This window comes from Chiroxiphia lanceolata, chromosome Z (genome assembly GCF_009829145.1).
Source record: "Chiroxiphia lanceolata isolate bChiLan1 chromosome Z, bChiLan1.pri, whole genome shotgun sequence".
In the NCBI taxonomy this organism is placed as follows: domain Eukaryota; kingdom Metazoa; phylum Chordata; class Aves; order Passeriformes; family Pipridae; genus Chiroxiphia; species Chiroxiphia lanceolata.
The window spans coordinates 12,170,780-12,198,185 of NC_045671.1; the positions used below are offsets into that span (position 1 = coordinate 12,170,780).

The 27,406-nt window shown below is 37.9% G+C and overlaps 2 protein-coding genes across 4 annotated transcripts; both read right to left on the reverse strand.

The window, feature by feature from the left end:
- Window positions 1-432: 432 nt before the first annotated feature.
- TMEM267 (transmembrane protein 267) lies at window positions 433-12,893 on the reverse strand. 3 transcript variants are annotated; one of them, XM_032676052.1, is made up of 4 exons: window positions 12,758-12,893; window positions 10,495-10,622; window positions 7,677-8,058; window positions 433-2,447 (listed from the first exon to the last, which is right to left on the reverse strand). In XM_032676052.1, the coding sequence occupies exons 3-4, from the start codon at window positions 7,998-8,000 to the stop codon at window positions 2,112-2,114; spliced, it is 660 nt and encodes a 219-aa protein (XP_032531943.1). In that variant the 5' UTR covers window positions 8,001-8,058; window positions 10,495-10,622; window positions 12,758-12,893; the 3' UTR covers window positions 433-2,111. The 3 variants fall into 3 exon arrangements, with proteins under 3 accessions (XP_032531943.1, XP_032531941.1, XP_032531942.1); XM_032676050.1 differs by having other exon boundaries at window positions 10,437-10,622; XM_032676051.1 differs by lacking the exon at window positions 12,758-12,893 and adding an exon at window positions 12,660-12,740 and having other exon boundaries at window positions 10,437-10,622.
- A 498-nt stretch (window positions 12,894-13,391) lies between these two features.
- Window positions 13,392-23,827, reverse strand: CZH5orf34 (chromosome Z C5orf34 homolog). The gene is given in 13 exon segments (XM_032676049.1): window positions 13,392-13,690; window positions 14,418-14,458; window positions 15,249-15,332; window positions 16,060-16,156; window positions 16,797-16,968; window positions 17,816-17,885; window positions 18,101-18,192; window positions 18,984-19,107; window positions 20,355-20,450; window positions 21,055-21,689; window positions 23,286-23,375; window positions 23,634-23,695; window positions 23,698-23,827. Coding segments are annotated over 13 exon segments (1,887 nt in total). The 3' UTR covers window positions 13,392-13,496.
- Window positions 23,828-27,406: the final 3,579 nt, after the last annotated feature.

Below are 27,406 nucleotides of genomic sequence, written 5' to 3' on the forward strand. Positions count from 1 at the left end.
TAAACTTTTTCTGAAGCTCCCACTCTGCCCGTGACACACAGGTGAGACAAACACTTTCAGTCCTCCTTTGTACTCTACTCTATGTACAAATTACAGCAATACATGCAACATCTCTGTTTACTTTGTAAAGTTGCCAGTGTCAGCTATAGTTGCCTGAATGTCAGGTTGAGGTGCGAGACTACCATGCCTGTTTGGAAGGAGAGGGAAAGAAGTCATGTATTACAAGTGCTTGCTGCTTTCCTTAACACATTTCCAAGTGGTGTTCACCCATTGCTGTCGTAGAACTGGTGTAAGAACATGACCAGAAAAAAACAGTATTTTGAAACACAGCTAACAATTACTGTAAAAACTCACACAAAAATAGCTAGAAATACAGAGAATGAAAATATGTGGTTTTAAACTACTGAAGACATCCCCATTAATTGATCCTTAAAAATAGCTAGAACAGTACAGTACCAATCTTAAGGACTATTGGTGGACACATAGTTACCAAAAATGCTAGAGCTACAGTCTGAAAGTGAGAAAGTGCAATTCTCCACTTTGTTCCTATATGCATTTCCCTTTGCAACAAATCTGGATAAAGCACAAAATTATACAAATATTATACCATGAAACAAGAATATTGAAAATTTTCTACATGGACTTCAGTGTTCACTCCTTGCACCAAATATATTCATTACTGGCATTCATAGCCTGCAGTTTAAAATACAGGACAGAAGTAAATGAATGAGCAGTGCTTCTCTAGTAAACCATCATGCCTTTGCATAAAAGACAGTTCTTGCTCTGAGGGCTCTAAAGCAAGACGTTTCTTATGTTGTTTCTGGAACCCTATAAGAGACAGAAATCCATGGCATGAGGATAACCCTTTAAGGAATGTTCTGCTTTTCCAATTTTCTTTCCAAGAAAGAAACCTTTTATTCATTTTATGATAAAGGCTAAACTGTACTGTCAGACAAGTTTGCATTAGCATACATTTCTAACATGAAGAACAAACAGTGCGGAGACTATTCTTTTGGTGGAAAGACGCATTTTAAAGGGGTAAAACATTTTCCATAATTAGCACAGTGTGCTGCAAAGAGCCACAGTAGGTCTCTGGTACTGATTAAACCAGTCATCCCAATTAATAATAATAATAATAATAATAATAATGCATTTTATTTAACAATTATGAGGATGATATTGCACTTAATGGAAAATGCCATTTACAAGTACAGTAAGACAGTAATGTCTTTTTTGCAAACACATTTTGAGCAATTTTTATTTTCTTCTATCTTCCCTAAAGCTTATGTTTTACTGTAATAAATGTTTGCCTTCACACAACCCTTAAATATTTACTAAAATTCCTTAGTTTCAAATTCAATAGTATTCATAATTAGTGTATTTTTAAAAATTAAAAACAATTTGGTCAACACATCATAATACTATAACCAAACTGCCTTCTCTTTTCTAACCATGAAGCTAGTAATTATCTGCAAATTTAGTACCAAGCAACTACAGGGGAACAGAATTTACTAAAACTCTACATGATAGCAGGGTTTGAAGAGGTGCGTAGACAGCTGCACAGTGTGAAATACAGACAGTGTTTCTTTTAAAACAGTCCAATATAAGAGTCCAGCAGGACTCTTAACAAATAAATAAATTCAGAAGGCTAACATTTTTTTTACAACTGCCATACACTATTAAATCCCCAGTAATACTTTGCATTTATATAGTACTTTATATTTTTAAAGCGCTATACAAATACTATCTAGATTGAAATGTATTCTCTAAAGGCAAAATACAAATCCAAAGTGAATGGTGATCAGAAGAATGGCACCATGACAATAAAATCCATGACAGAAATGCAATTACTACAGAGAGAGACTAAGAACTTTATAAATCAGCTAGCTATGCATGAGCTATCATGGGAGATCACATGCTTTACAAGGGAAGTGTACAGATATAAAATTATCACCATTCATTAAATAGGTTCTATGACAACAAGGAATTGACACAGCTGTAACTGGCTCCACAACCTTAAAATGCCTAACTTGGAAGGTGTAGGAAACAGAAAGAAACCCCTTCAGTAATAGACAGCCAGGAGATAATACAGCCTTTAAAAGCCATCATTCTTACACATCAATGTGAATTCCATGTTTTATAGACATTAATTCTCTAGTGCCTGTTAAATACATGATGAATGAACACAGGTGAGGTAAAGATGCTGTAATTGCCACATACAGCCAATATGGCAAAGGAGGAGTTTTTCCAAATGGGCAGATCCAGAGGCCATGACGAATCCCATCACGGACATGATGAGAAGTCCAGGATATGAACAACATCCAGGGAAGAAAGCACCATGAGTCCTTAAGCCTGAAAAGGTGCATAATAAACTTCAATGTCAGAGCCACAACGGGAATCATGGTAGAACAATGAAGAAGTGGTCTCCGTGGAAGAGTCAGAGCAGCCTGCAGGAAAGAAAAGTATAATAAGGTTCATGGATGTTTACAGGTATACTGTCAGGTGACTAAGTGGAAGTGCAAAGAAAAACCACTCCTTTTCACTACAGTTAATCAAAACTAACAATATGACTATTTTATGCATGAGACCTGTGTGCTCCCCTATCTCTCTATTGTATGATATGAATCATGCATCCTACTACCCATTATCAACAGCAACACAAGGAGGGATCCTACTTGTCATACAGTCATATGGTGTGCAGGAACTTGTATAATCTGCTGCACTGACTATTTGTATTTAATTTCAAGCAACCAATACACTTGAAATATTTAATATGCTTTACTTGAAATAAATCATATGGTTCAATGGCATTTATTTTAAAAATGCATTTTGTATTTTACTACAGTTAGCACCTGTAAGGTTGTTTCAGTTGCACAATGTTTAAAACAGAACAGTAATTTTCAGTACAATAAAAATGGGATCAAAGTTACATGGATTTTGATTGCCTTGAGACAGTCTTCTTCACAGACAGGCAAAACAAAGTTCAGAAGCCCACATCTGAAACATTTGTGACTTTTTTTTTTGTATCAACTGTTTGTTTAACATTAACTTAGTTGAAAGCCTTATATTTAGTTTTAATCTAGCTAGTGAGATTTGATTTAGCCATTTTAAGAAGTGATAATGTAAATTTAATGTACATATTTGAGAAAATATCCTGTGGATGTACTTACTAGCAGCAGCTAGAACCACTGCCACAAATTCAAACACTGTAAAAAAAAATGTAATAATATCTTTAAAGACACTATTGACAAATAAGTAGATTCATTTTTCTGTAAGCACGGGAGAAGCGATAGCACATTGCTAAGAGATCTATACAGGTGCAGATACTGGTGAACATTTGGAAGGACTGTAAAAGGCACCAGAGATGTAACTTGACGGTGTTATCTCACTGTTGTATTGAACAATCCCTCACTGTAACTAATGCAGAAAGCAAACAGAGCATTGCTATCCTGTTCGGTCTTTGGTTGTGTTTAATCGTTGCAGGGTTCAACAGCAGGAGTACCTGGTAGTGGGACTCTGGAACAGCTTCATCAAGCTTTCATGCACAATTTAGACAACTGCCTGGAACCCTGTCTTCTCTGTGAAGGAAACTTTGATGTAGCCGTACCTTAGTACAGAGATGGGAAGTTATGGACTACCTTGGAATATAACAGCCTCTGCTTTAAACCACAGCCAACATTACAAGGCCTGCAGAAAGCTTTGCCCTATTAGCTTCCCATCACATGTTTGTCCCTGACTCATATTCAGGTGATGGGATTAAAAATCTCACAAACTGTCTCAACCATTTTTAACTCTAATGTTATGGACCCAAGTTTGGGTTAATGTTATGGACCTTTAAGTTGGTTCAAAAGGTATGTTTTCTACAACTTAATTTCTGTTTCACACAAGCAGATTGTTCATGGATTAAAATAAAAATATCTTGCAATGGTGAAATTGTTTATCACTTGCCCTGCAAAGAGTCAGATTTTTCTCACTGTGAACAAGAACCTCAAAAGTCCATACTAGCCTAATTCTGAAAAAACCTGGATAGTGATACATTTTGGCAGATAGCCGACTGACTGATCTTTATTTCTGCACTTTGAAAAAATCAGTAGCAAAGTCTAAATTAGTCTTATCCCTCTGCCCTATTAATGTTAGGTACCAATAGCAACACAGTGAGTAAGGATATTTTTAATGTTACTTACATACCCAGTTTAGCAGTATTGGTGCCAACCTTTATCCAGTTTTGGGAAGGTGAGGCTTAAATTTTTTTCCTACAAATTTTAGAGGGCAGGGTTGTTCATACAGCCAACCTGTGTGTTCAATTTCAGCAAGAGAAAGCCCTATTTTATAACAGCAGTACAACTATTAGGCTTCTGAAATGCTGTGCCCAGCAATAGTTGCTCAGAATAGTCTGTTTCCACTTTTACATTCTGTGACTAGAGGAACACTTACATCCTTGAGTTGCCAAGCCCAAGAGACAGACAGGTAATTCTGTTTGGCAATATAAGCAGTTACACTCTCCTAACAGGCAGATTTGTTTGCATTTAGAAATCAACAGATCTTTTAAAAAAAATAATTTAAGTTAGCACAATTTTCTACCTTAAGCTGCCTGAAAAATGTTGCAAACAGAATTTATTCGCAAATGCCCTTTTCCATGAAATGAACCTATATGTTCAGTCAGGTGCAAGATGATCTGGAAGTTCCTGCTCCTCCAGCCCCTCTCACGCACTGCAGTGAGCAGCTGGAGAGAGGAGACAATAATCACATGCAGGAGAACTGTGAGCAAACTCTTTGCTCACAGTAACGCCATGGATGTTAAGTAACCACACAGGCTCCCTTGGGCATATCCTCTGACTCTTCACAAGCCTGAAGTCCTTATTTTATAGTAACATATTCAATGTAACATATATAGTTATATTATAGTAATAATGTGAACAATACAGTGTCGTATTCAACACTATATTATTTGTGTTTGTGCAAAGCTTATTCTCCAGTTCCAGAAATGCCCCTGTTCAGCCCATGTTGATCAGCAGTGGCACATTAACCAGCTGTGTTATGTATATTTGCTGGTACAATCCTGTTTGCCACCAACTGCATTTTCTACACTTTCAGAGTCTTCAGTAGCAATACAGCAATTTCTGCAAGTCTGTTCTGCAAGATGAGTGTCTAGGCTATAATCCTGGGGGACACTGGGAACAGCCCCTCATGCTGTATCAGCAATCCTGACTGATGACAGGCTGCAGTACCTATCACCTTTAGAGTTAGTCAATGAAAGAGATTCTTCAAACAGTGATTCCTTGATTCTTCTACACTCGGGCGCACAGTACAAAGCACACGGAACACAAAGAACTACAAATTCCAAGTAGTGAACTTCTTGTAGATTTCATACTTGCTGCAAATATAATGTGGGCAAAAGGGCAGATCACATGGTACTTGGTACACAAGTATTTATTACAGCAAACATATAAATACCGCAGGTGACTATTTACCCTGAATACTCCAGAAAAATAATGATGGCCATGAAAAACAGACCAATGGCCACACAATCCAGGTAGTGAGCTGCGTCAGCAGGAACAGAAGTAGGTGACTGGAGTAGTGTGAAGGTAGCAAGTGGAGGCAGAAGGCAATACTGCCTTGCGCTGCACAGAAAGGTTAAAGAAGTTAATCTGTCATCAGATTTAAAAGTGATGATAAAGAGCTTTATAGGCAATTGTGTAGAGTAATGTGAAAAGTACTATTGTTACAAATTAGTAATAGTGGTGTGGTTAGTTAATTAGACTTCTTAATTGATTAGTAATGTGTTGCATAAGCAGTAAACATTGTAGTGTCATAAATCAATTACTCTCAATCTTGCAATTTAAAGACAAAGAATGGGACTGTAACTAACAAATACATAGTAAAAAAGTATCCCATGAAGTAATAAATTACATAGGAACTAGCCTGAAATTAACATGAAACTGAGAGGTGCATCATATTAAACTGAGGAAAGAAAAATCACACATTACAATCAGATCTAGCTTGCCAGACAGCACACTGCAGAAAAGTTTATGGGGATTACCTTACATCACAAACCAAAGAGACTGATGGCACTGCAAGAAGACGTAGAACTTGTAACAAGTGATTTTTTTTCCTTTTTAAAAAGACAAAAGTGTTGTATCTGTGTGCCACTGAAAGGAATTAATCTATGCTATTTGGCTCATATGAAGTCTCACCTAAAATACTACTCATAGTTTGGGACAGGACCCTGAAGATAATTCAGGCAAAAGGCAATCTGGAGGAGAGGAGAAAAATAGTATGAGGTTTAGAAAACATAAATCCAGCCCTGTACAATTTTTTTTTGAAAGTTATTTTAATTGAGAAGAGAGTTTTTGTAAAGCATAATGGCTTGCAAGTTGTAATGCTGTTACCGCTCTAAGAGTCAAGGGACCTACACTGGATATGTTTTACAGTTTTTTACATGTTTTTTAAACATCATTTATCAGCCCAGTTACCATATGGAAAAGGAAGGAGTCTGTAGGCAAATCACTTCGAAAAACCCTTTGGACTTCTTGATTTTTCCTCACCTCAGCTAAATAAGTTTGGCTACTGAAAGGACTATGATTCTACTGTCCACACTGTGTGTTTCTGATGTGAAAAACATTTTGGGGGAGAGCAGAGAAATTAGCTGTCTTTTGCAGAAAAACCTTAAAGAATAAGAAAACAAGATCTAAATGTCAACAACAGTAGCCTGGATTAGAAAATGAATTGCTAGCTGCTTGGGAATTGAAACAACACAGGAACAAATTAATTCAAGAAATTACAATAATTTACTGTGTTTCAGATACACAAACGTTCTCCATCATGGAAAGTGTAGGAATATTTAACCTCGCCTCACTGAAAGCAGCAAAGAGACAGGTCACCTCCTAATTCCATGATGCAATTCAATACTCAATTTTTCAAACAGACATCGGTGAAGAGAGACATCTAGTGTTCACAATTAAGAAAAAAATACTGGTAATCATTTCCAATGCAAGAAGCAGCAGTACAATTTCAATAATACTTTCTAATAGCCAATCATTCATTACTTGCATTTACTGATTTTAAAACAAGAAAATAAACACGAGAATAATTAAGACATTTAAATTCTATTCCATAATGTTAACATTATAGGATCCATTAATCAACCAAGCTGAAGAGCGGGCATAAAGAGAACAGAGCCAGGCTCCTGGTACCCACTGACAGAGCAAGAGGCAATGGGAATGGACTGAAACACAGGAGGTTCCTGGGAGGGAACACATTTTCACTGTGATGGTGACTGTGTATGGGATCCAAACGTATTACTCAGAAAGACTGAATGAAATCAAACAGCAGCTCTATCATCTACTTTGCAGATAGTTCTGCCTCACATTTCAGATATTTCTAACCCTTGCTGTAAACAGAAATGAAATAATCCACTTTACACACAAAAGCGTGCAAGGCAACACTTTAACTGCTTAACTTGGGTAACAAAGCAACTACATGACACACATAGGATAGCACGTACAGCTTTCAGAACTCTTTTTCTAAATAGCAGAAACCGAACAATAGAATATTTTATGGCTTTTAAAATCATAAAACCTGCATATAATTCCATATATCTAACTTTCGTGTTTAGGACAATAAAGTAAGCAGTGATGAAGAAATAAAAGAAATAAATTACTGATCTACTGACTTACCTTTAAGGAGAGGGATCCAGCAAGAAAGAAGTGGTCCACGTCAATGACAGAGGCGAGGAAGCCAGCCAGAGTGACCTCAGTGAAGTCACTTTTCTTCCTGAGTCCAATCACTATGGCCCAGGACCACATTCCCAGTATACCATGCACTGCATTATCAGAGAAGGCTCGGAGCCAGTCATTTTGCTGAATGAAGGAAAACTGCAGAAGTCTGTCTGCTATGAAGCAGAATATCCCCAAACCTAGACTGGAAATAACTGAAGCTGTGCTGAAAGTCTGGAGAAGAGCGTGGGCCTTTTCAGTCTCAGATGCCATGACAAAAGCCATGTCAGAGCACACCAAATGTCATCAGGATACACACTGTGCATTGTCCTTTGTATCGTCACTGTTCGGAAAATGTCAGAGATCAGAAAGAAAATTATTAAAGAAAAAATCCATTAGCACAAAGCATTTATCACAACTAAAACTGAGCATAAACCCCCCCCAAATTCAACATTAGCACTTAATATTCCTAGGGAATTTTTAGTTTCAGTTAATTTGTTGACTTGAACACCACAGCTCTGAATTAAAACACTTGTCCTGTTTTAATTAGAGCAAGTACAAATAACATGGAAAGTTCTAATTGCACTTACTGAAATATTAAATTTTACAAAGTAATTTGAAACACGTCTATGATAATACGTTTCAAGACTCCTTCTGGTCTTAAATACACTATATTAATTGAATTAAATACTTCACAATGTAACAACAAAAGATTACCCAATATGGAGGATTCCTAGGACTGATGCTCAAAAATCCCAGATCTCTCTATATGACAACTGTTATAACTGAGTTTTTAATCTATAATCCAAACTACTATTTTAATTTACATATTTTGCAAACATACGTATTATCACCCTTGTACACTTTCCTGAGCAACTCCTTGTTCAGTTTGGAGACTGGGACGTAGAATAAGCCTTAAGAAAACCAGAACCACTTACATATCTTCACTATTTATGATAAACACAAAGACAACAACCATTCAGTCAACCAAAGTAACCAAAACTGAGTGCTTACAGGAGAAAACTACATATGCTTTTCCTCAGTATGTTCTCCAGCAGCAAATTCTGCTGTTAGTTTTAGGAGTGTTGTCTGCCACATTACCTTCATAACTCCTCTTTTTGCAGAGAAAAAAAAAAGCAAATTAACTAATCCCAGTCACTTTACTTTTCAAAAGTTGCCGTTTGAAAATAACAGCATTGTTATATACATTAATAATAATTTTGAAGTTCTTAGAACCTATTTATGTTTTGTGACTTTTATGAAACCCTCTGATAAGAGGTGATTTCTTGGGAATAATTACTTACCTTAAGTAATTAACACCTCAAAAGAAATTCCAAAAATAATTAAAGATCTTAAAGATCTCCATCTTATTCCCCCAAAACAATTATAGGATACCTGGATTACAAAAACACAGTACTCATTTACGTGATAACATTAAAAAGAACACTTTTGAAAAAAAAAGTCCTCATGTTAATGAAGTATTCCCTAGCTTTGTTACGTTAAACATACTGAAAAGCTGTCTTTGAAGGATAGTACCAATTCTACCTGTCCTAACTGCTGTGCTAGTCTTTTTGGGGAGCCATAGGGATAGACCACAGTTTTGAAGCCTATATCCTATCTAAAAATGGGTTCTTCCTATGAATTTGCCATTTTTGTGCACTACATTAAACCTTGATAATCTGTCTTCATACAGTTCTATTAGGTAAACTTTTACTCTCAAGGCACTTTTTGTGAGTGATTAGAATTCCTCTGAAAACAAATAACAATGGTGACACATAACAGTTTATGATTTTAAACATATTATTGATTTTAAGTCTCAGAAAATATGTTTCTTCCAGACTATTTCCATGCCTGCTTATTGTAGAATTATCTGCAAGACATGACTGCTGGCATCTTTATAGAAAAAAAAAAAGCCCGCTGAATCATTTCTGTGGAAAACATTAAAAAAAAAAGAGAAGAAAGCATTGTCGAGGACCAAGAATCAGAATGGGAACGATTTCAGAAGTGGAAAAATATGTACAGCGACTGAAAGGACTTTATGATGCAGACTTTACAGTTATTATGTACATACACACTGTATGTTTCCCCAGAATTTATATCTCCCGGGCATGTCCAGGCTTGTTCACTTCCCTGCTTCTCTGCTGGTTGGCTGGAGAAGCTGCAGAGAGGAGACAGCCCTCATTCGCCCTTTCCTTCCCCGGTTCCTCCTACGCCTCTCACCCTTTTGCCCGTGTCCCTATCCTGATTCGTTCCCCCGCTTGTCTGTCCCATTCTCCGCCCCACGTTTTGTCCCTTCCCCCTCCTGAGCTGATAAAAAATCGCGTGCACGCTTGAATAAAGCATTCTACCTGCACCCTACCTTGGATCCTGAACCCGTGCTGTGCCACGGCCCCTTCCCCCCATTCGGACCGCGGCAAAACATGAGTAATACATAGTCTTTGTACAGAGATGAAAAAAGTAGGTCAAGTTTAGCATCTGTTAACCATGACTCTGCCTCTTCTGAATGAACGTGTAGACACAAAATATTTCCTGAAACACTGTAAGTGCAATTTTCTGGACTTTACAGTACATTTCTGAATAACTTCCATTTTAAAGAAAAAATGGTGATCTCCTCACAAATGTTTCTTCTATATAATCATCATGTCAGATTGGATTTCACTTAAAATTACCATATAATCTGTGTAAGAATCCAATCTGTGCAGAGTTGATGCAGCAACATACCTTTAAAAAGCACACCGGTATTCAAAATCAAACTTATCCTGGGACTAGGAGGACATACTTTTTTCCACTGCAAGTGCCTTATTCCAGTAGCAGATGTGGTCTCTGCCTCAGAGTTGAGCCTCTGTGCTTTCTGAATCCAGTCTGCCCAGTCCAAAGCAGGAAATACCAAACACCATTTGTTCCATTCTAAATAACACAAACAAGGCAGCAGTAAGACTGATACTACACAAAGCTCTTCAAACGTTTTACAAAACACACACAAAATCTGAACAATAGTAAAAAAAAACCCAGAAAGGATAAACATATATTTAATTCATTCATGAACAAATATAATTGAGCTAAAAGCAACTTCCAGCTAGGGCTTTGAATTGCTGTTAAAGAAAGCAGGAAAAAAAGACCATAAAACAAGAGAAGAGCACACATAAAGACAGAACACAATAATTAAAAGATAATAAACCCCAGAGTGGTAAACTCAGAAAAGAACACTTCCTGTCTTTTAAGTAACTGCCTTTCAAAATATAGAGCAATCTATTTTAACAGATCCCTTCTTGTGCCTGAAAGATTCCCACCTAATGAAACATTTATGAGCCACAATCGGGGATCTGTTTTTTAATTTCACCCCATTAGCAAGTGGCCTTGGAATAGATAAACAGAGATCTAGAGACTGAAACAGCAACAGAAATCTGTGTCAATTTGGTGTTAGACTTACACTGTTTTGCTATGAATAGTATTACCATGTGCATAAAGTACACAAGACAAGTAACACTACAGACTTTAAAAATCCAAAATGAGTATGATTTGAGAATTATCTATCATGAAATAAAGGTAATAATGCCAACTGGACAAGAACTATTGTATGTGAAAGGGTTTCTTTCATACAGAATGAAAAACAGGATGCAAAACTGGCTTCAGGTTGACCTCAGTGAAAAGCCATGTCCAAATGTTGTTTTTAAACAGCCTATTTCTGCCACCTTTTTAGAAAAAAAAAGTATAAAAATCAAGTCACATTCCCAGGCACAACAACATTAACTATAAATATTCTGCAAATTAAGAGTGAAATCAGACTAGAAAAGGCAAAAACTCTGTTCAACCAAAATAATCTTCAAAATGATAAATTTAATGTAAACCTAGAAACCCTTTTTGTCTGAAATGATAAATTTAATGTAGCACTAGAAACTTTTTTTTGTCTGAAAAGTTATGATTTTCAAGCTGTTTACAAAATATCACAATAAAGTGTCATATGTTTTCTATCCTATAAATCTCAGAAAGCATATTGGTGGAATTTACATTCCTGTTAAAACATAAAATTGGGAAATGATTCACACAGGAATGCTTAAACTGGATAGTCAGTCCAGTTAACATGCTGAAGGGAAGCTTTATGTTGGTTTCACATAAAACACAAAAGCTGACAGAGTAACACTGCCTAGAGTTGTGATTTTTCATGTCATTTTTATATGAGATAAAGCACTATACATAATCTACGCCTACGCCCTCAAAATGCAATTTTGCTGATATGTTTAATGTAATTTAAGAAAGTTACCAATAATACTTTACCAAACGCACAGTTAACACTTTAAATTAGTGACACAAGATATTTACATCAAAACTGTAAATACGCATTTGGGGAAAAGAGACGACACTAAGAGGCCTTTCAACTAATGCTGTATGAGCAAAACAAAAGTCCAATGGCTAAAACTATCACTTAGAAATACTGCTCTCCCAAATTTTTTCTCCAGTTTTGCAAGACGTTATGAGGTATGGGAAAACGTATAGGTATTTAATGCATAAAACGACAGAATCACAGAATCAATTAGGTTCGAAAAGACCTCTGGGGCCACTGAGTCCAACCTGTGAGCGAACACCACCATGTCAACCAGCAGAATTATCTGGACTTTATGCAAGAAGTCAAAAGACTGCAGCCCCTTAAAACTCTATTATCTCCTAAAAACTTTAATATTGGATGTTAATTTATATTAAAAACTGCATGACGTAGAATTACCATTTAAGACACCAGCTCAAACGTTAAGCATATTAACTCATGGAAAAGGAGATCCCAGCCTAAGACAATCTATGAAGATCTGGCAATGCAAGTATCTTTGGGTCAGATAATTATAATCTATTATTGAGGCTGTAGGGCGGGAAAGGACAAAAGCCCAGAAGGAACCCGTAGGATTTACCAAGACGCTGAAAAACTAACTAAATTTAACCCGGCAGGAAATTAACCGGAAAACCCGGAGTGTGAGGGGAGCCCGGAGCCCCCGAGGGGTGACGGGGCTGGGAGCCGCCGCCGCCGCCCGTGCCCAGCCCGCCCCGGATCCCACCTGGAGCGCGGCCGCGGCCGCCGCCATCGGCACCCTCACCCCATGAGGGAAAAGCGCCCCGGCCGCCCCGATCCCAGCAGGAGCGGAGTAGGAAGCGCGTTAGGAAGCATGCGTGGCCGCGGAGCAGCCTGGGACCCGCATCAACCTTGTCTCCTCCCATGCCCGCCCTCCCCGGTTACGAGGGAGAAGTTTGTCCTGAGGGGGGTCGTGAGGGGGGTGGGGGAGCTTAAAAACAGTGTTTGGGTGTTCGTGTTGTGGTTCGTTACACCGCTGGAAGAAAAGCGTCTTCTGCCCTGATATAAATTATTTATTTACTTAAAAAAAAAAAAAAAAGAATATAAAGCATTTGGGAAACATTTTATTGGACTGGGTAAGCTTCTGAATAAAAGCACGTTTCTACAATTAAAACTGCCTATCCCTACTCTAGTCAGTTCAGCATTTCACTGAGTTGTTCTGTAAAATCAATTGATTCAAACACAACTTCAAACATTTAAAAGTAGCGAGGTCCGGTCAGCCATGATGTGTTTATACGGCTGTGCTCTACTATCACCTGTTCTCTTTGTCTATACCAAATATACCACTGGCACTGTTACTGACATTACAGTGGCAGCTCACAGACTTCACGGGTGTTACAATGGCAACTTCAGCCCTCCTGTCGCCCCCCTCAGAGCTCCCTCAGACACAGCTGGGACAGCTCCTACGAGGACACGGAACACAGGTCTTCATCTGCTAGGAAGCTTCACTTCCCAGAAGCTGCAAGCAGAGGTTCAATATCCTGAATGACTTCAGAAGTTTTCTCCAAAGCTTTGAAGACACACCCGACACTGAGTTCTTTCGATTCACTCCCGCTTTCATTTTTTCTGACAGCGACACCAGACGGATTGGATTTTGCAGCATTCTTCCTTTCCGGAACATTGCTACTGTCTAATAAAACTAGTGTTACTTTGTTAAGGAAAAAGATCAAACTCTTCCTCCTAATGAGAAAAATAATTCTGCATGTCTGTATTTATCATTCTGCATTGCAAAGTCTCACATTTTGTAGCATGGTAATTACATATAGCCAAAAAATAAAGATGGCATATTACTTAAAATGTCTATAATGTTTATATAAAAATGTCTTTTAGACTTCAATTTTCCCAAGAGTTACTTTAAAAAGAAAACTAATGTTACACTGGAGTTTAACAGTGTGCACTTTTCACACTAATTGAATTGTACACTGGTTTAAAGACAATTATAGAGTGGCTTTAAGCAGATTCAGGACAGCGCACATATTGAGCTGGCTGAAGACAATAAAACAATAATAAGGTAGCTGATAAACAGAAAGATACTGTACTGCAGCAACAAGCCCCAAGGCAGCTGCCTTCTCTGTCTTTCAAGAACAGATCAGCAGATGACTTAGCAAAACTGATGCAACGACCATTAAAGGGCTTTGTTTTTTGGTGACTTTTTTATTTTGGTGCTGTGATGTAGAAGTTGGACAAGATAAGTGATAAAACAAAAATGATAAATAAGAAAAAGAGGTAATTTTAAGAAGTGAGTAAGGGAGTAAAAGAAAGCAGGAACGGGATAGAGAGCCTTTGATGATCTAAAGTAAATATTTGAACATACAGATGAACAGCAAAATATAAAAGTGAAAAATCTACAGCTTTCAAAAGGACACAACTAAATCTCTGTATTTTTTTGAGCTCAGCATCAGCAGACCTGTCCAAAAAAATAAAGGTTATTAAACTATTTAGTATAATAAAAGGTTCTCAAAGACATTTTATAACTCAGATTTTATTTAACAGTTTCCAGCAAAACTGAAAGTTAGATCAGCAAAATCCAAGTGAAAAAAAAATGCTTCATTTCTGTCTTTCATACCACTGTTCAATGGCTGACATTTATTAATCATCTGTGTTCCCAAAAATCAAGGCTCTGCTCTAAGAATAGTCTCTTTGCTCTATGTATCTATAAATATAGATACAATTTTCATTTCATCAGCTATAAAATGTATCAGCTGAATCTGCTATAATTTAAGTAACAAGTACAAGTGTAATTGACGTCAATTAACACATTTTTAATACCCAAATGTGTTTGCATGTGATTTCAGTAGACTTCTGGTCAGTAGCATGTTAAGAAGGGCAGATACATCAGCAAGAGATACAACTGCTAAGTTCAAAATCCTGTTTTGAATTGCTTGATGTTCTGTTAAAAGACACCTTTCTTTGTCTAGTTTCTCTTTTTTTGCCTTGCAAGATGGTATCTCTGTAACATTAATCCTCCTTTAGCCAAGTCACCATAATTCTGATATTTAAGACAGGCTCAATGAAACAACCTCCACCTGGAACCCACCTAACATTTTAAAAACAGAATGAAAAATATGAAACCATACAAAATAAATGGTCTTTTTGACTACTAGGAAATGCAATCTATAAAATTCGCAGTTTATAATATTTTTGAGTTTTGTTTTCAACGTTATTTATAGTCAATTTTTTAGGACAACAATGAATACCAGTTTTCTTCAGTTACAGAGTGCGCAGTATATTCAGCAATCTCTTTCCTTTCACTCAAACTTCTGCACCATTCTATTGCTGTTCTGATCTTATGTTAATATGAAAATTCAAAAAAGCAGTTATTTATATGAAAAACAAACTATTAATTTAAGCAAAAACCTGAAAGTGTTAAGCAATCCATTTGGATCTGAAAGAAAAAGCTATGATTCGAAATCTAGCTTTTTCTCTAGTTCACCTTGTCATTTTTTGATTCACACTTTTTGTCCAGAATCTCCTTCATATTTAGATTTATGCTGTTACAGAAAACTGTAACAAAGCTGTTATAACTTGTGATGAACAGTGTACAAGTGGTTATTTTTGTTTGTTAATATCTGCTTGCTAAAATGCAGCACAGTAAGCTTCTGATGATACCCATAATGAGGCTGTAATTCGAGCAAGGAGATTACAGAAAGTAATCTGCAGGCAGAGGTCATTATCTGTAATAAAGCAAAAATTGGATAAAGTGCTGTCCAGTTTTATGTACCAACTCTACACAGGACAAATGCTTTTGGGTTTTTTTCTTATCCACTGAGGAAAATGCCCAGTTGCAGCCCTAGTTATTTTTCTAAAAAGACATTGCAGTAACAATTATGATGTAATGGCAGCATGCAGTGGCCCTGGGTCATACAGGTCCTGAATCTTTGCCAGATGTAAGATGGAGCTTTTATCATTATGTGTTTGGTTCAGCCCTCCCAGTATATTGTCAGTAAATACTGCTTCTTCATCTAAATGGATTTGTACAGGATTATTTTATATTTAAATTGCTTAAACTGTTTATACCTTTCATAGACTCCAGGATGACTTATTTGTATTAACTGCTGTACCCCATCAGGAGTAGTTAACTTACACCAGCCTATATCTTCATTTACCTTAAAAGAAAAAACATTACAAGTATTAATCTTCTGCTGCAGTCTGAAAAAGAAAAAGCAAGTATAATTTGCCAACTTAAGAATTAAGTATCTATGAACGATCCAGTTCAAACACTTATAAGTTTGTGCTTTGCTAAGGATAGAATCTGGTACACAGCTTAAGCTGTGCCGGGGAGGTTTAGGTCAGACATTAGGAAGAAGTTCTATACAGAGTGTGATTAGGTATTGGAATGGGCTACACAGGGAGATGGTGCAGTCACTGTCCTTGGAGGTATTTAGGAAGAGAATGGATGTGGCACTCAGTGCCATGGTCCAGTTGACAAGGTGGTGCTTGTTCACAGGTTGGACTCGATCTTGGAGGTCTTTTCCAACCTAACTGATTCTGTGATTCTGTGGTATAGTCTGCTATGACAAATGCAGGGGAAAAAGGCCTTGGCATAGCTCCAACACCTGCTCTGTGCTATTCAAGAATAAATTATTTCTAAAAGTGCATAGAAACATCTCCAAACCTGCAGAATTTTCAATTCTTTTTTATTTTTGTATTTTATAGGCATCAGAACTTTTGCTTCATTTTCTCATTGATTTCCTAGTAACACTTTTTCAATTAAAAGTTTTAAGAATAGTCCTTCCTCTAACTTATCTGGATCTCACTAGAGGAGGAGCTGAAATCCCAAACCACAATCAGGGTCAACCCATCCCAAAAAGCAGCATGGACTTTATGATCTGAGTACACAACGAGTCTTCCCATGTTGGGAATAATCTTTTCATACAGCAAAACTAGCAACATTTCTCATCCATCTGTCTCAGGTACCTGGAACCAAACAGATACATCAAAAACTTGAGGAAAGATTACTTACATCATTATAGCTGTTTGTATCTGGCTCAGATTTTCAATTCACTTGTTTTTCCCCAATTACAACCAGCTCTCTTCATCATGCAATTTCTTTCTGCTTCATAAATATAACTTTACAGTGCATGCTTTTGGTTCCCAAATATCTACCTTCTGATCTGTGAGAATACACTCTGTCGCGGTAGGAACAGCCGTGCGACACGAAAAAAGGTTCCAGCAAGGTTTATTCCAAGGAAAAAGCGGAACGCCGGGGCTGCTTTCGCAGCCCCTTAAGTACAGTTTTTGCACACACGTAATTCACACGGATAGGACAGTTCAAACTTTCACACCAGAATTCTTACATCTAATAGGTGCATTTTCTAAACTCTACTTTCTCACAAGTTTGCTCTTTCTCAAAACAGCCCAGTTCTTTCCCACAACAGTCCCGAGCACCTGCTCTTATTTTTCTCTCATGTTGATGTTTTTCCCAACCACTCTCGTTCAAAACAGGTCCCTGTTCTCATGAGACAATGCTCCTGTTCTCATGAGACAGTGTTCTCTGTTCCCACGGGACAGCTTCCTCAGGATGCATCAGTATGTTGTCAGGATCAGGGCCTCCATTCTCACTCCTGTCTTTCAGTCCATCTCAGGGATATACTTTGATCTGGTCAACATCGATTGCTTCGTCAGTATGCGCCAAGGTGCTGACAGACCCGCTGTCGACCCCGACAACACTCAACATTCATTCCTCTAGATTTAGTCCTATTCCCTATAGTCTATATAATCTTCCCTATAACACTGAAAGATTAGTAAATTTTCAGCTACATACTGCTTTCCAGCAGCAGAGATGATAGTTATGACTTAATAACAGTTTTGTCTTGCAGCAATAATGAAGTATTCTGAGGAGAAAAAAACCCAAACAAAATATTAAGCATTTCATTCTTATTATGTCTTCTAAGCAGTTAGGAGCTTTGTTTTTTATGTTTACATATGTCCTCAGTGCTAATATAAATTCCTTTAATTTTTATACTTAATGTAATAATAAGTGTTACGTGTAATTTTAACTCCTGTCCTTTCTAAGTCAGAAGAATTAATGTAACAAAGGTAAAGTTACTTGGTTGCCTGAGTAATAATGGAGGATACAGAGTATGGATTTCCTGGTACATCAGGAGGAAGACTGTTCACTGAATACATTTTTTCTTCCACCTGCAGTAGAGCAGAAAGATTAATTAGTTAGAGGTACCATAGCATGAAAACAGCATTAAAAGCTTGCAAGTTATGAAATTTCTAATCTCCCAGAAAGAAACTATAATCACATTTAAATCTGCTCCAGAACAACTTTCTCCTCAAAAAGTAAAAAAAAAAAATAAATATTCAGTTTCTCTGCACTCAGTAAGGGCCAAGAAGTTCTCTTATCAGAGTAGACTGTAGTTCATTACTGAGTAATGACACCTGACTATGAGTTAAAGGCTGGGTTTGAAGAGTACAAAGCTGATCCTTAATTCTGCTTTAAAAATACAAGGCACCGCCTAAGCACTTGAGAGGATTTCTGCTCTGGGGAAACTTAGCAACAGGAAGACACAGAGAGGCAAAATCCTTTCTCCAGCACTGAACAGCTGGTCTTGTAGCAAAGCCAGAACACATCTTCTAGGTTCTGTCTCCATACAGTAGAAAAGAAAACACTTCCAAGTCCATAAAGATTAATAATCAATATGTTAGTTTAAAAACTAAACTTCTAAATTAGTGACAAATGGTAGTAGTAGTATCTTACTCTTGGGTTTGATAAAATAAATGTGACAGTGAATAAAATTTTCCTTATTGTGTCTGTAATTTCCAAAAATACTCCTTCTGAAGCAGAAGGAGTAATCTCATTTTTTTGTATGATCAATGGCTTGATACAGGCATAATTCACTACAGAGTGCATAGCCAAATGTATTAAAACTAAGAAAGCTGCTAACTTAAAGGGATTTGGAATATACTTTAAAATAGCTTTATACCTTTTTCATTCCTTTTTGGACTGCATAATGTATGAAATATTTTCAAAAAAATGCTCCCCCTGACTTGAAAAATGAGTCATGACCAGGATAAATTTCTGTGATGTTTGTCCTACCATGGACAAATCTAAGAAAAATTACATAATTTTTAACAGGTATTTAAAATGCTGTTTCATTAGACAAGCAAAACAGGTTAGTACACTTGAAGAAAGCAATAAGCAGAAACATATTTTCAGCAACTCTCACGTGAAAAAAATTTCATAAAGAGCGAAATGTACCAACAATTTCTTTTAACACAGAAGATTAGCATTACCAGGGCTGTTTCTTTGCATGTGTGCATGAGGGGGAGGATTTAAATAAGCTAATTAAAGTTTTTTGTGTGTGTTGAGGTAAACATCTCACAAGAGCTGCTCATATCACTGACCACAAAACACAGTGATTCTGAAGAGAATAACCAATTTTCTTAGTAGACCAGCCCTACCCAGTGTACACAGGAAACTGTCAGACGGAATGATTCCTGAACAATCTGAAGCTCAAAAACACAATACAGCTGTGTGTTTCTCATTAATGCCAATGGTCTTTTATCTGTGATCATATGGTATCTTCGAGCCTAAAACCCACTTAATGACCCAACTCCGTTGTTAGATACCTGGACTTAGGAGGTGGGACTTTTTTGAGTTAAGTGTGGCTACTCAGCATACTTTCAAAGAAAAGAGGTTTCTGAGAAAAAAAGCTCTGAAGTGCTGCAAACATTTTGTTCAGATGAGATGAAAATTTAGGAATTACACTAAGAAAAATGAAGAACACTGGGCAAAAGGATTAAAGGTTTCAACAGCAATGATGCTTTTATCAAAGACCTTTAGATGCTGATAGCAATTATAACCATTTCAATATGAAAGGGCATTTAAAAGAAAAAAGTCTTTCTTTTTTTAACCATATGGACAAGGTGACTAGCCAGGAAAATCCACAGTTGAATTGCCTGCAACATGTGAATTATGGAGGTCACCAAGACAAACATTTCTAAAGCATTAAATCATCAGTATCAAAAGGAACGCTAAGTAATTTGCAAAGAAACCAAGTACCATGATTGTCAGTGAAATCTGAGGGAAGTCCAGCTGTCCAATAAACCTTTAAGAAATTAGATAATTTCTTTAGAAGCCTTAAACATGGTTTCAGATTCAGACCTGGAAATACACTGTACTAGAAAATCTGAAGTCCAATGAACAAACAGGAGAAATGAAGAAACTCTTACATGAAGATTGTCTTCAATTTCTCAAAGAGTGATAAATGGATAAAGTAAGACATTTCATCTTAAAGCTTAATTCCCATACAAATAAGGTCTTCCAATGATGATACACGTGACTTCCTACATACCTATAAAAAACACCCTGGCACCATACAACTTGAATTAGCTGAGGGCATGAATAGTTTTCAGTGTCTTCATTCTGAAAGAAGTCACAGAAAGTCCACCTGTGTAAAATGCAATAAAAGTCTCACTAAGTCCAAAGGTTGGTTGGTTGTTTTTTTCTTTTGTGTGTGTGCTGGTAATCATTTCTGTAACTAGAACTGATGCATGCACACCTATTCAAAAGGAAGGGGCCGCATATTTTCAGAGCCCTCCAATTCCTTAGTTATTCACATTAGTTACCAAATTAAACTTCTCAACCCTGCAAATGTTTTTATTTTTAGTGATGCTGACAAAAGAACGTGTGCCATTGACCCACCTCAGAAGTATTATCTTCTCAAAAATAATAAAAAAACCCAAACCCAACCCAACCTAACACCTGTGTACTATTCTCTTTTCCATTTATATGTTTATACAGCATGTTAGAAAACAGAATTTATTTTTTTCTCTGGACTAATTCCTATAGTTTCATTACAGATACAGAATGTTGGTTTCTTGGTTTCACAAATGTCATGTTTGAAGAAGATTCTAAAAAACCCCCAACTGCTAGTGATTTTAATTTTTTTTTTTTTTTATAGCTAGAATTCAGTTATTTCCCTAGAGGCTGAAGTTCCAAATTGCAGAATTGTGAAACACGTTAACATTTACAGTTTAAAGAGCTTAAATTACCTGTGTAAATGTGGGGCTCTGCAGCTGAGGGGCAAAGCTGTAGGTAAACAAGAAACTATTTCATGTGTTTCAGGGTCTGTTACAACATCAGCCTTGATAGGTGCATGGTTATTTTTCCCACATGGCTTCATTACATTCTTAACAGTATGTAAGTTACAGCACACCAGTGCCAAAGACAAAGGATATTTCCATTCTTTGGGACAGGAGGAAACAGACCAACACTGTGTAACCCATGTGTATTCAGAAGAACAACTGGTGTAAAACAATGGATCTCCATCTCTGTCTCCTCGGTCCTTTGGTTTGGTTGGTTCTCTCTATTTACCTTCAGCACAACCATGTTCATTTTTCTTATTCTCTATTCTTGTTTGTTTCAACGACATTTCTGTAACAGAGTTACTACTTGGTTTTCCATTTTGATAGTCACTGTACCTTTGAGAGGAGCATAAGGATGCTGCAGATGACTGGTTGACTTTGCATAAGAACTCCACTGTAAATTCTTGCTGCAATTCTGACAGGTAAAGGTGGGCATAGCCATCTACAGATGAGATCTTCACACTGCCATTGTCTATACATCTTGTCAGACCAGCTGTTGCAGGGTCAGGCCATCTAATTTCTAAGATATCACTGAGAAGAATCTAATACAAGAAAAAAGAACTGGAATGTGCAGCACGATAAAAATGACCTGCCTCTCAGAAATTACAATGGAGGATTTACATTTAAATGAATTCAGTTCTTCTGCAAGGTGATGTATGACATGAAATGTTGCTCTGTATTTATTTGCATATATAAACTCAAGAAGAAGCAAAATATCTAACCTTCATATCTGCTTCCTCCTGTTCTAACAAAGTTCTATCTAGCAATAAGGTTATAATTTAATAATAATTCATTAAGTAGTGAGGTACAGGGGAATTGACAAGGCACAACTACCCATAGACTGTACGTATTTCCATTTCCAAGAAACTGCTTCTTAAGAAACACTGAGGAGAATGGCTGAATTATCCTGTACATATCAGTTACTGGCTGAGTTCATAAAGAATTGCAAAAGGACCCTAAAAAATCCCCAACAGTGACCAGATAATAAAGCTGCAGATAAAAATTCATAATGTGATATGAGGAAAAGCAGTCCTAGCTTTCTATATAAAAGAATGGGCTCTGAGTTGACTGCTACTGTTGGAGTTCCTCCAACCAGGAATGAGATCTTGGCGTTATAACTGTCAGTCCCACAAAAACATACTCAATGCTCAACAGCAGTTTAATCAGTGTATTATACGTTTGAAAATTCTATGAAAGGAACAAGAACAAACAGAAGATATAATGATAACACTGAATATGTATTCACAGTTAACCTGCACTTTCAATACTGTTTGCAGTTCTGAAGAGGCCATACTGCTGACAAGATCTCCCTCATCAAGCTGTCTAGAGATGTGGATGGTTAGAGTGGCCAAAGGAGATCCTAAGCACACCATAGTAACGAGTTGTTTTAAACTCAAGCATGATCCAAGTAATGCAGTACAAGTGTTTTTGTGCCCTGTGGCACATATATAGTGATACCGAGTGACAGTGTTTAAGCTGCTAAGCATTAGCATGAAGTGTGTTACACTTCTAGTGAAGTGTCATCTAGAAGTTTTAAAACTCACCTGATTTACCAGTTGTCTTAAGACTCCCACACCGGCATTCACTGGGAACACCAGAGGGATGCTGATGAGGAGTAAAGCTCCCAGAAACTGTAAACTGGTCTCTGGATGGACGTTCAGTCTGACCTAGAGCAGCCATTCCTGCAGATGATGCTTTGCCCCATTTCTCTCACAGGCCCCAGCAACAGTCCCACACAGGTCATTCAGTGGGAAAACAATGGAATATTGAACCTGACAGCCTCTTGGAAAACACCATCTTATTTCACTGGGTCTTTCCTGAAAGGCTTCTACTGCCAAAAAGTAACAACATATAAAACAGCTCATTATATCCTATCTACAAAATGCTATAAAATCTTTAGTCTTACTAGGAGTAAACTAATTTTAATGTATGGCTAAAAAGGATATGCACAAATAGAGGGCTAAGTTACAGTTAAAACTGTAACCTAAAATGGCAATATTCCAGTCAAGCTGACAGCTCCATTGGCAAACTGCACTCGATATATCTCCATGGCCTGTACTCACACAAAAGCATGTGGAGTTACATTAAGTACACCAGGGAAGTTTATTTTACGAAAGTACTGCACGTGTACCTCCCACCTTTTTTCTCTCTGGAGGTATAACATGAGAAGGTAATTACAGGTGAGAAGAAAACTTGTTCCAGAAATCTACAGCTCGTAAAAGTTGTTCCTGTTGAAGTGTGGAGAAAAACAAAACCACCCTATTACGGGTTTTTATATGAGGAGATAACATTTTAAACTAATTTTTTTACTTATCTTTTACGGAGCTGATCTAAGAAACCCCCTCCACTTAAGAGAGAGAAACAAGAACTTTATTTGTGCTGTGACTCCCCTGCAGCCCCGGCACCTCCATCTCAAGGAAAGCTTCCTGGGACAACACAGGGACGAGGTACCGCTGCCCTCCCCAAAGGCGATGCCCGTCCCACACCCTGCAGGCACTGACGACGAAGGCGACCCGCTGGCGGGTGGTCTCCGCCGGCTGGAGGGGTTGGCGGCGGCGCGGAGCGCCCCTTCGTACAGGTACTCGCAGCTGCACGGAGACAGCAGCAGGCGGGACCCCTCCGCGTAAGGCACCTCCACCAAGTCGCCCCTGAACAGCACCATCAGCTCTTCGGCCTCCATCGCACCAGGAGGCCGAGCTGGGACCGCACGGGATCGACCGCGGCCGACAGCGCTCGGGGCGAGATGTCCCTGCCGGCGAACGGTGGGAACAGCGGGGCAGGACGGGGGCAGCGCTGAGCTCCGCTCGAGCTCCCGCCAGAGCTCCTCCCGCGCTCCTCCCAGGTGAGGTACCCGCAGCACCCCACTCGCCCACGGGAGCCTCACGCAGAACTGCGCTGCTTCTCCCACCTGCCTACGCACTGATGCCTTAAGCCCCTAATGGTTTTTTATTTTTCTAATATTGGTAAGCCTTATAAGTTTTATAAGTAGATTCTAAAAGCAGAAACCCTCCCTTCTTTGTCCCTTGTCCCTTTCCCTTTCTCCAATACCCTTGTTTATACATTCCTTAACCCTCTTACCCCATTCTATGCTCCCCATATCAATCCTACTTCTGAATACAGCAGAAATGTTTAGTCTTTTGTCAAGGCAAGGCCGAGATGGTTGACAGAACAGCATATCAGGGCCTAAACCACAGAATAGGTCAAAAACTGGGTAACTATGTACCCTTTGTGCTCTGATGATGGTGAAGATGGGATGAATGGGGGGTCCTGAAATACACCCCAGACCCATTTTAAGGGGGTGGACCCGGGGTGGACCAGAGTAAAGGCCACAGGGTGGACACATCTGGGATTGGATGGATGGTATTATAAAATGTATCCTCTCAGGCACGGCACGCGTCTTGTAACATCTTCTGCCTTGGCAAATAAACCCTTTCTTATCTCACCCCTAATTAACTGCTCTGGAGATTTTTTTCAGCACCTAAATCCCACGGCAACACACCAAGCCAGCGGCTGGGCAACCGGGCGTTCATTCCTCGCCTCCCCACATCGGCACTTCTGGAAGACTAGGAGGCAGGCTGCCCATCTACAACATACCCCAGAGACAGACTACTTATAAATAGAATTCTCTAGTGACTGCTGCTTTACATTCATGTATTCACAGGGCAGGGAAATTCAACCTGTGTAATTAGAACTGGGTAAGAGAAGTTGTAGCTGAATAGGTAAGGTCTAAGTTCATAAAGGACAATTTTAAAATTATGCCTAGCTGCCTTTTTGGAAGATTATATACAACACCCTCCCTCCCCTAATATTTAAAATTAATCAAAGCTGGTTTAAGTGGATTGACAGTTTACAGCCAAGTGACAATTCCTTATCGATCCCCATTCAAAGCACTTAATAAACACAACTGAAGATCCACACCAGAGCACATGGTCTTGCTGTAACAGTCATCCCTTACCTACCTATGGAGGTACAAGTTTCTCAGATCAGTGCAATCATGGATGAAGCGTGTTCAGTACAACTTTCATTCTCAACAGCTGTTTTCCCAGGAGAGTGTAGATCAGCATCCAGTCAAGTGGCTGCAAGCACAGCCATGCATCAAAATACCCTCGTTCTATTTGCAATACCCTTTTTAATAAGTATTACTCTGTACAGTACTTGCCTGAAGTAAGTTTCAAAGTATATATTGGGATTATGAATGAGTCACGAATATTAGTTTTTATTATGGGTGATACACTCTATTTTGCTGACAATTTAACTACCATGGTTGAAACCTTCAGCAAAGAAATTGTGGAAGTAGGTCCCACAGACTGAAGTAGAAGTGGCAAATCAGCAATTCAGGGTACAAACAGTGTACTATCTTCCCTGGCTTTTTGTTGGAATGTAATTTTGTGTTCCTGTACTAATTACCAGGATGCACAGGCATAAACTGGATGATTAGGACCACAATTCAATCAGAGAGAAGTTGCAAACTTGAGCTATCAGTAATAGAATGAGTTCTGTGCAGTAGGAAGGAAAGGCAGAATGTGATAAGAAAGTACTGTCTCAGAGAGAAATAAAGATTACTATTCCAAACCAGACCAAATGTCACAAATATTCAGTGCCATAATGGATTACTGTATTGAAAAAAAAAAATCCCAGCTCAGCACAATTTGTGATACCTGACATAGTTTTGCTTCTTTCTGTAGTGTTACAACTAACCTAAAACCCAACAGTCAAAACTGACTGACCATTTGTTTACCTAAAAAAAAAAAGAAAAAAAAGGGCCAGTACCAAGACCTTCTTTGTAGGAAACTACTGAGAGTAAGTGGACTTCATTTCTGAATATGAAAATCACTCAACAGCAAAGCATATGCAAAACAGCAACTCTGGCAGCCCAGTTTGAAATTAAACAAAGTGTAGTTTTTAAATACTAAACATTTCTGTTAAATCACAATTAGATTTTTCAGAGTGGGAAATACTGTGCACACTTTTACTGATCTGTGAAGCTTGGTTCTCCTGTTCAAATTTGAATGTGAAGCCTGTTTCTTTTCAGAACCATTACTAAAGAAGATTGCTTCACATCTCCCCCAAAGTTTGCTCTCCATGCTTCTGTGCCTTTCCTGGTTTACCATTACACCATAGGGCAAATCCATCTTTTTAAATGGTTATATCTTTGCAAGGCATTGTTCAGAAAGCTGTAGATGAGAAACATACATGCAGCACTTGAAATGTGTAAATGCTAAAATCAGGTGAAATAATCTTTAAGACTCATTTCTATCATACACAGAACAATGGGCAATTAAAAGTGGGCAGACAAGCAGTAAAGGGTGATTCTGACAATCAGAAACCTGCTGCTTTGTTTTGCTCTCCTCACATCTCATTCCCCTGTCACTAATTTGTATTAAAGTTCTGTGAGATCTAAGACAAGTAAGAAAGACTTAAGTGTTTAACGAAGATTATGGTGTGTACCTTATGCAGTAGGACAGAGTTATAACTAATTTTTCCCTTCTGCAGTAATGGCTTAAAGCTCTTACCAAGCTTCACAGGTACAGAGACAGCAAACTTCTCCACTACTTCGAACAAAAGTCTCACTTCATGATTTTCCAGTATTTCTAGTGGATGGAAAAGCTTATGTTGCAAACTTAACCTGAGTGGCTTCATATATACAATTCCTAGTTCTCAACATTTTAATAATACAGGATGATTTGGCACACTTCTTATCTACATACAAGATGTACTGTCTCCACAAGCTGACAGAGTACATCTGGAACCTGAGAGCTACTTTACAAAAAAAGAAGACTCATCACAACAGATGCAAAACAAATATGAAAAGTGGAGTCCCTCTAAGTCACTATTGCTTAACTGTAAAGCATATATGGGACTTTTAAAAGGTCCAAATTCCTTGGGACTTTTAGTTTTGAGTAAATATGTTTTCCAGAAGATATCTGCTTATAAGGTCAGCAGAAAGTCTGACCTATATTTGGATTACAAATTTTGTATGAAAATTATGCTCAGTGAGCAAACGCATGTGTGAAAATCAGCTAATTTTCACATTTCTAGTTTCTGGATTTCAGACTTTGAAACGCTAATACAGTCATTAGGACCACACTGCCTTTTGATACATTTTATTTTTCCAGTGAGTATTAAAAGACTATTAAGAGTCTCTGCCACTGTGTACTTTGAAGAAAAAAAAAGGAGTGTTGGACCAAGGATCTACAGAAGGTCAAAATTAATTTTTGTTTTAAAGCAAAAGGACAAAGTAGTGAAATTATACCAAAGG

Excerpts from the sequence above, each read along its gene's own strand:
- TMEM267 (XM_032676052.1), bottom strand. The coding sequence starts at position 8,000 with ATGGCTTTTGTCATGGCATCTGAGACTGAAAAGGCCCACGCTCTTCTC. Across the intron at positions 2,448-7,676 it reads CTGGATCCCTCTCCTTAAAG|GCTGCTCTGACTCTTCCACG; the intron begins GTAAGTCAGTAG and ends TCTTTCCTGCAG.